Source organism: Anoplophora glabripennis, unplaced genomic scaffold (assembly GCF_000390285.2).
Source record: "Anoplophora glabripennis isolate ALB-LARVAE unplaced genomic scaffold, Agla_2.0 scaffold1382, whole genome shotgun sequence".
Lineage (NCBI taxonomy): Eukaryota > Metazoa > Arthropoda > Insecta > Coleoptera > Cerambycidae > Anoplophora > Anoplophora glabripennis.
Genome location: NW_019417460.1, coordinates 64,231 through 73,743, shown reverse-complemented (window position 1 = coordinate 73,743; position 9,513 = coordinate 64,231). Strand labels below are relative to the sequence as shown.

Genomic DNA, 9,513 nt, shown 5'->3' with positions numbered 1-9,513 from the left:
GTTCGTTTCCACTCAACGTCATCTGCCAATAAATTTCTGTGCTGGCAGGCTTCTTTAAAGGTGTCGTAAATAACCCCGTTTAGTGCACGTAACTCCTCGTAAGAGCTTGCTCCAGGAACATGTAACAACAACAAACGTAAATAATATAATTCTTGATTACGTATACTCACAGAGTACATTCGTGTTACAATTTTATTAGCACCCCTTTGGCGACGCGTCCACCGTTTAGTTCTATTATTCCATACGTAATGATATGGAATGTCGGTGTACAGATATTGTCGGGCGTCGGGGTCATTCTGATTTAACAGAAACCATGCCGTTAGTTGGGTAATTTCATTATTTTCTAATGCTTGTATTTCGAATCCAGGTTGGAAACGAACCATTTGCCTAGTAGGTAAATGAACGCAAAGCCGATAAACGGTGTGGGTATTTTTATGGGTTTCAAATTGATTGATATGCCAACAGGCCTCCGGAGGAGTCATATACCGTGCGTTCAAGTAGTTTTCTACCTCATTATAATTCGCTTGATTTTCTACGTTAATGCGAACTAATGCCAGATCTACACCTTTAAATAGGTATTTATATAAGTATTTAACGCATTGGGTAGTAGCGCAAGCCTCTATATTAATATGGCATTTATACTTTAGTAGGATATAGGGATTATAAGGAACTATCCAACGATTGTCTAAAATACAATTTCTGTTATTAGCTCTAATCGTCAAAGTTCTGCCATTGTTTGGTCTTTTGTATATGACTTGCCCTTTTTCTGATATTACTGTAAATTCACTAAATTCTTTAGGATATTTTTTAGAACATTGGCCATTCACCATACAAACCGACTCTGGGTTTAATTCTCCGCAAGGGCCGTGTACCATGAAAGAGGTTACTATTTCATATAGTTCTGGTTCTAATTGCGGATCTGGTATTTCTGCACTAATTAGTGCATCAATTCTGCGAGGGTCTGTTAATTTATCTTGGTCCCTTAGAATAAGTAGATTATGACAATGGGGTAACCCTCTTTTTTGGAATTCTATAACGTAGAGGTTAGCTACGTGTATCCCAAAAATGTGCTTTTTCAGCATGTCATCTACCATTTCATTTAATTTGCACTGGAATACTCTATCCATGAGAGATGGGTGGTCGCTCGCAGTATAACCTGCGGGAATATTGTCCACTATTTCTGTCCATCGTGCATTGGTTGTCATCGTAATGAAAAGGCTGGGTATACCAAAGCGTCCAACAACTGCCATGGCGTCCTGAAATAGTTGTTGTTGGTATCGCGGAGATCCGACAAAAGTTGATGGTAAAATAACCATTCTACCCAATGTTGCGGCATCGTCATCCTCATTGCCTTCTTGGACCCTACGATGTAGGTAATCGGCCAACCCAACATATTCTGTCACTCTTAACCTCTCTTGGTTACGTAATATATATTTGAGGCGATTATTTTCGATTTTGATATATGCAGCGACAGCAAATTGTTGCGTTAGTCTGCCTCCATATTTAAGTCTGGTATCGTTATTTCTAATTCCAAAACGATAGGCATAATATTCGCATAATGTTGTATTGCGATTACCGTTTCTGTGGGGAATTCCTATGTACCATCCCGACTCTCCGTGAGGAAACAGCAGAGGAAATACTAACGGATCATTATGCTCACTTTCCTCTGAGACATTTTGGAATCTAGTGGGTTCGTCGCGTACATAAATACGCATATTAGGAGTTGCTGGGGCATCTGGCATTAAATTGTACACGGCTGCAACTTCTTCCACTCTAGGCAAGTCATATTGCCTTCTGTTCATTCCACGAACATTTAATAATTCTAATGTTACATTTGGCATTTGTAAAGGGGGAGGTACTACGTTATTACGAACGGCTTCTGTTCGAAGTCTATCAATAGTTTGTAGTTCTAAATTGTAACGTTCTCGTAGATGCATGTATGCCCTAGCGTAAGGATTTATATTTCTTAGCAATTGTTCCAAAAGAACAATTAATCGTCTGTCTAAGACTTGATTATTATTTTGTGCTCGGGCATCGATAGCTTCGTCTGGATCTAGAAAATAAATAGGTCCGTAGCGTTGCAACGGCTCATTAATATTTACATTGGAAATGTGATGATACACTTTTCCTCTGACACAAAACACATACGGACCTCTTGCAGGGAGATCTCTTAGGTTTGCCTCCAAAGATACAAACTGAAAACTATAATTGTATAATAATATATGTCTTCTGAAGTTGGCAGAAGACGGATGCAAGCCTTGAAAAAGAGCTTCTAAAACATCAGGCATAGGTGGGAAATTTTCTAAAATTACATTACCTTGTTGACAGCATTTTGTGTAATGCCCACGAACTGTGGATTCTACACGAAAATAGAAAGCAGAACAATGAGTACAGATTTGATCGAGTGGACCTAAATTGTAAGTTCCGCCTGGTACAATTCTTTCGCTAGCCAGAAGGTATGTCGGTAAGTGATTTTCGATATTCCGTAGACGTTCTATATCTTGTTGAATGTCTTCTCTCGTGGGAATATCACCTATGGCGGCATCCATTTGATTTGCTGTTTGTCTCCGATTGTTAAATGGTAAATCAGCAAATTCATTTTGGAGGTCATCTAATAAAGATGGAGATAATTCAGGAATTATTCCATCACCTATATTTTCTACATCTGGAAAGAAAAGATTAAAATAAATATAATGATTTATAAAGGCAAATTACTTTTTTTAATGGTTATTTAATTTATTCTATAATATTTTAGTATTAATAATAGTAATACATAAATTAATGAAAGGACTAACCAATTTCTATAACATCTTGAGGCATTGGTGGGGTTAAAATTGGTACAGGAGTGTTATTAGAATGTGTAGAAGCTGCAATAGGTGATGAAGGTCCTGGGAAGTTTTGTTCGATATGAGCATCGGCATTCTGATGAATCATAACTTCTACAGTGATGATTTGAGGCGGTTCATCCTCAGAATCACTCGAAAACTTCCGTTTTAACAGACGGGTGGGTGCTAAAAAATTGTTAATTTTGATTATAGTTTAAATAGAATGTTTTTGATTTATAACATTAAAATATATTGGAAAATTATTATTAAAAGAAATTAAATTCTAGAATGTATATAGATGTGTTTATTTAATGGGATGCAATATATTATTTTAAAACGGTTTAATTATTTTTATAAAACGATATGAAATGTTTAGGTTTATTATAATTGTTGCATGTCTTAGAAAAATTGATATGGTTAATTTTTTTTTAATACATATTTTAATGAAAATTGTTATAATGGAGTTTCTGGAGAGATCGGAGAAAAATATAAGTTTATTTTTTATATAAAATATAAATGTCGTTCAGAATGTTTATATTTTCTGTTTTTTTTTCGCTATATTTTTTAATGATTTTCGGAAAATGCAGATGTTTTATGAAACAATATTTGCTGCATAAAAATATTTGTTATATGTTTTTAAAATAAAATGTATCAGAGAAAAGTATATTTCAAATTTGTTTTAATTTTTAGTAGCAATTCCTAGTAGTAGTTTCATCATAGATTAATAAATTTGTATATGAAATAAAAAAATAATTTGGTAAGATTGTTTATAAAAATGTAAGATATTTTTGGATAATAATTGAAAAAGTCGCAAGGAGATATATATACATTTCAAACGATTTAAAGTGAAAATGAAATAATGATTGAATTTTTGAAAAATACATTTATTTAGTATGGCGAGCTTCTGTTTAATAATATTTCGTTCAATTAGAGTGGATTCTTTAGATTTGATGGGATCAAGAATAGTCAGAGAAATAAGTGAAAAAAATTCTAATCCTTGTATTACTTTAAGGGGACAATTTCTATTTAGTAGAATTATACAGGCTGATTCAGGTTTAATCGATATAAAGGGTTAAAATAATTTTTATTCATGATATAAACTTTTTTCTTAAATTGCATCGTTTCGTAGGTAGAGGGTGTTGAAACAGATTTTTTTTTTCGTTTTTCCCTTATAACTGTTGAATTATTCATCAGATTTAGGTGAAATTCAGAACACAAACACTCCTTATGATCTTACGTTTTATTTACCAACTCCTCGTTCTAATGTACTCAAACATTCACCACTTTATGAAATCTTCAACTGTAATAAAAATTTTGTAGATATTTTTGACTGCAGTCTTAATGACTTAAAAATACTTTATTTTTAAAGTCTGGTAATTTCCAATATGTAATTTTAATCTTCATTTATGCGTATTATTTAGTGTATAGATTTTATTTATTTCCTTCTTTTTTTATGATGGTATAGAATTTTTTTTGTTCCTTTTAATTTTGTTTGTAATTAATGTACTTCTTTTATTATTGTCTGTAAAATCCCTGTTCTATAATTGGGTAGTACCTGTTGAACAGTGTATTAAATAAAATAAAATAAAATAAAACTTATAAATAAAATAAGCTTCTTAAGTTTGAATCACTTATCCCTCTTAGAAGTGTATTTGTGTGCTATCCCCTACATACATTATTTCAAAACTTTAAAAAAATTAATTTTAATAAAACAGCTGCATACCTACTACTTTTGTATTGTCAATTTTAAAGTCTGGTTATTTCCAATATTTATTTTAATCTTCATTTATGTGTATTATTTAGTGTATAGATTTTATTTATTTCCTTCTTTTTTTATGATGGTATAGAATTTGTTTTGTTCCTCTTAATTTTGTTTGTAATTAATGTACTTCTTTTATTATTGTCTGTGAAATCCCTGTTCTATAATTGGGTAGTAACTGTTGAACAGTGTATTAAATAAAATAAAATAAAACTAATAAATAAAATAAGCTTCTTAAGTTTGAATCACTTACTCCTCTTAGAAGTGTATTTTGTGTGCTATCCCCTCCATACATTATTTCAACACTTTAAAAAAATATATTTTAATAAAATAGCTGCATACTACTTTTGTATTGTCAATTTTAAAACTGTTCCGTCTCTTGTTTTTTTTTCGATATTTAGCCTTGTTTCTGGGATATTCAATGAAATTTTATTTAACGTTCTAGCAACCCATGAGAAATAAAATTCATACTGATTTGTATAAACTGACATTTGTGAAAATCACCGTTAAAAGTATTATTTCAAAAGTATTTTTAGTGCTAAGAAATGGGGAAAAATAATTCTACTTCAAAGCTCCTTATCACCGAAATGATGCGATTTAAGAAAAAAGTTTATATCATGAATGAACATTATTTTAACCTGTTCTATCGATTTCTGAAGTTATCCAGATTGAAACCTGAATTACTCTGTATATTGGAGTTGGAAAATTTTGATCGGTAAACTTAAGCTTTGTTTTGTAATAGAATTAAATAAGAAAAAATAAAACGTTTCCATAGTATATAAACCGATTTTATTAAGTTACTTTAGTATAATTTTTCTTTCAAAACAAATTTTATTTAATTGTATTAAAAATAACTTATTCAACTTTTTAAAGTATTTCAAAGAAAATTGCTATAATGAGGTTTCTGGGATTGTCATAGATAAATGTAAGCATATTTGTTATTTTAGAGTCATAGGAATATGAAGATATTCCATTGTAATTGTAATTGTAATGTAATTTGTACGATATAAATCAACTTGTCACTTTGTATGTTAACATGTACATGTAGTTATTTTATTAGAAGTTTAGTGTAAAAAAAATTTACATCACGGTATGTATAAATTTTTGAATAAGTAAATTGATCTAAAATGAAAATTATACAGTTAATTAAAGTGTAAATTTAGTAAAACGATGAAGTTTAATTAGAACACCCCTCAAATACTGGGCTGTATCATCTATATTAGCTATTCCATCAATGTATAGCTCGTACCTTGCATCCTAATTGAAATTGACCACTTAGTATACATATGTAAGAAATTCAAGAATTGTTTTCTAATGATTTGGGAAAATGCAAGTGTTTTATGAAACATCACAATATTTGCTGCAAAAAAGGTATATCTGTTACATGTTTTTAAAACGAAATGTATCGGAGAACAATATAAGTATTTCAAATAACTTGTAATTTTTAATGACAATATCTCGTAGTATTCTCATCACAAATTGATAAATTTGTAATTGGGTATGGTTGTTTGCAGAGATGTAAGATATTTTTGGATAACATTTGAAAAAGTCACAAAGCATAGATTTCAAATGGTTTCAAGTGAAAAAGATATAACGATTAAAGATTTTTGAGAAATAAATTTTATTTGGTATGGTGAGCTTCTGTTTAAGAATATTACATGTAATTAAAGAGGATTCTTCAGATTTGATAGGACTATGAATAGTCAAACAAATAAGAGAAAAAAATTCTAATAGTTGCATTACTTTAAGGAATTATTTCTTTTAGCAGTATTACATGTTGAGACATAATTTAATGTCGAATATAATATTATGGACTGCAACTCTTAAAGCGATTTTTAGTAAATAATTTTCCATTATGGTTAGGGACATAGAGTATCTTCACATAAAATTTGATAGATTTACAGCTTTTTGCTTGTTACAACTCCTAGGGATCCTCTGAAAGTGCATAAAATTATATGTGAGGATACCTTACTCTAAACCTAAACTATAATTTTATCAATTGAAAATCGTTTTCTGAAAATATTGTCAAAGTTAGAATTTTTTTTCATTTAAATGTACAGTTTTTCGTCCCTCAGTATATATATAAACTTCTATTGAACTTTACGTAAGGGTAGTTTACTTCATTATACGTAACTTTTTTCTCGAATGATTGATATGGAATCCAGGGATTTTTTATTTGCATGAAAATATATTTGAGGCTAGCTGACATCCCAAACTATAATTTTAGAAATGGAAAATCATTTCTTGAAAATTGTCTAAGTTAGATTTTTTTCTATTAATATTCCATAGATCTTTTGCATATCATGAAACTTTACATAAGGTTAGTCTACATCTTCATTCATAATTCTTTTCCCGAAATTTTTGACAAATTTAGAAATTGTTCTATATATAAAATTACAGCTTTTTGTTTAATACCACTCCCTAGGGATCCTCTGAAAATGCATAAAATTTTACGTAGGTAGCCTATATTCCAAACAATAATTTTGCCAATGGAAAAATAGTATTTTGAAAATTGTTTCATTAATTTTTTTCCATTTAAATTTTACGTTTTTTTGCTGCTTTAATAAATCATAGACGTTTTGCAAACTTATGAAAGTTTATATAAGGGTAGTCATAAATCCTTTCGCGAAAGTTGTCTAAAGGCTTCATACTTTTCTATAAGTATTTAAATTTGGTTTTTTGTTTGCTAAGAACTCCAAGAATTTTTTGAAAGTGCATGAAATTTTAAGTGAGGGTAGTTTACATCCCAAATTATAATTTTACAAATGTAAAATCGTTTTTTGAAAATTATCTGAGAGTTACTTTTTTCCCATTTAAATTTACAGTTTTTGCTTTTTTAGTATTCTATAGATCTTTTGCAAATCCATGAAATTTTACATGAGGGTAATCTACTTTCCCATTCCAAATTCTTTCAGTAGAAATTGTCCAAAAGTTAAAAATTTTTCTATAATATTATTTTTTTTTGCCTGACATGGATTTCATACGATTTTTTGAAAATGTATGAAATTTTATGTGTGGGTAGTTTACATCCCATACTATAATTTTACCAATGGAAAATAGTTTCTTGAAAATTGTATAAAAATTAGAATTTTTTTCAATTTAAATTTAATTTTTGGTCTCTTCGTATACACAGGGTAGGAAAGTACCGGTGGTCTATCTGAAGTTACGTGAGAGCGATAAAGTAAGCCATAGAAATCCATGTGATAGAGAAGGATGGCTATAATGAAGGCGTCTCATACGCACCGCCCGTTTCGCCCTTCCACAAATAAGATCCACTTCTTATTTGTGGAAGGGCGAAATGGGCGTTGACTATTATACGCCTTCATTATAGCCATCCTTGTCTATCACATGGATTTCTATGGCTTACTTTGTCGCTCTCACGTAACTTCTGATAGACCATCGGTACTTTCCTACACTGTATACAGGGTGGGCCAATAATAACGCTTCGGTCGCTAGGGACCAAACGGCAAATCTTATAGAAACCTGTTTAGGTGGATATGTGTAGGTTGATTGCGGCTACATTTTAAAAAGATTTTGAAATATACAGGGTGTCCAGGAAAAGCGTACCACCAAAGTTATGTATTATTAAATGGAACACCCTGTACTTTACTGCATTTTTGAAAGCACCATAAAAACATAGGTGAACTTTATTAGAGGTTCTGCATACCTAGGACTTATTGTTTGTGAGATATTTCAATTTTAGTGAAAATGTAGGATTTGCATAGAAATTTAATATTAGCAATAAAAAATAATTTTAAGGAAGCAGCTTTGGAAACTGTATTTTAGATCCTTGAAGTTATAAATTATTATATTTTGTCGTCACTTAGTATTGTACAGGGTGTTCAAAAAACTACTGAATACTTCTTTCAACTTTAAACAGCAATAAGTTGGTTATTTTAAATGGAATACCCAGTATATTTTAATTTGGAAGTTATGTATTTTAAAAATCTTTCAAACTGTATAGGTTCCCTACACTTATCTCTAAAGGTATTGGAGACATTTGTGTCATTCCGTTTTTATCGAGTTCTTTATTGAATCGGTTTGGGTTCTTCTTAACCACTTTTTAGATATAAGGAGATAAATGAGAATGTAATTAAATAGTGCACCTTAAAATTTTTCATATTCAGTTCAAATTATTTAAATCGAAAATTTAGTAATAAATAATAAGTAATGGACTTCTTTGTTTCGGGCTATATAAAAAATCTTGTACACAGTGTTCTACCTACTATTACAATCACCCTAGATATTCTAAGGAATATCATTTAAAGATAGAATAAGATGCTGTATTCAAGAGAATGGTTTTTCTATTAATATTCCATAGATCTTTTGCAAATCCATGAAACTTTACATAAGGCTAGTCTACTTTTTCATTCATAATTCTTTTCCCGAAATTTATGAAAAAATTAGAAATTGTTATATACAGAGTGTTTCTAAAATAGGGTTCCAAACTTCTGCTGCGTTTATAACTTATTAAAATAAGCCAAAAAGTTCCTATTAACATATGCCCTAAAACGCACCCTTAGGAAGTTATATGTCCCAAAACCGGTTTTTTTCTGTTATTGACAAAACAGTCGCAAATAAATAGAAAAAAATGTATGGGTCTTACATAACTTTTTACGTTAAATAACATGGGCTACTCCATTTTTCGACATGCAAATCATATGCGTCCCATTTAGGTTGGTGAAGGGGGTTTTCGGCCCGTAATTTTTTTTTATTTCAATTTTTTTACAAATTTCTCTACAGATTTATAAAATCTTAACAATTTTACGTAAAAAATATTATCTTTGTCCAAATCGATATTTCCAATGGTTTTCGAGTAAATTGAGTTTGAAAATTACTCTGCTCTTTAAGTTATTAGGCCAAAAATTACAAAAATCTGTTTACCATGGCAAATAAAAGACTGACGTTGCCACAACGCTTAACAATTTA

The 9,513-nt window shown here is 30.3% G+C and overlaps 1 protein-coding gene across 1 annotated transcript in view; it reads right to left on the bottom strand.

Annotated features, from left to right (window-relative positions):
* Nucleotides 1-17: 17 nt before the first annotated feature.
* Nucleotides 18-9,513, bottom strand: part of LOC108913690 — a gene marked incomplete at its 3' end in the record, with an annotated part of 19,405 nt that continues 9,909 nt past the window's right edge. The window contains exons 3-4 of the mRNA XM_018719282.1: nucleotides 2,796-3,011; nucleotides 18-2,665 (exon numbers count right to left, since the gene is read on the bottom strand). Coding sequence (XP_018574798.1) covers nucleotides 18-2,665; nucleotides 2,796-3,011 — 2,864 coding nt within the window. The remainder of the gene's footprint in view (nucleotides 2,666-2,795; nucleotides 3,012-9,513) is intronic.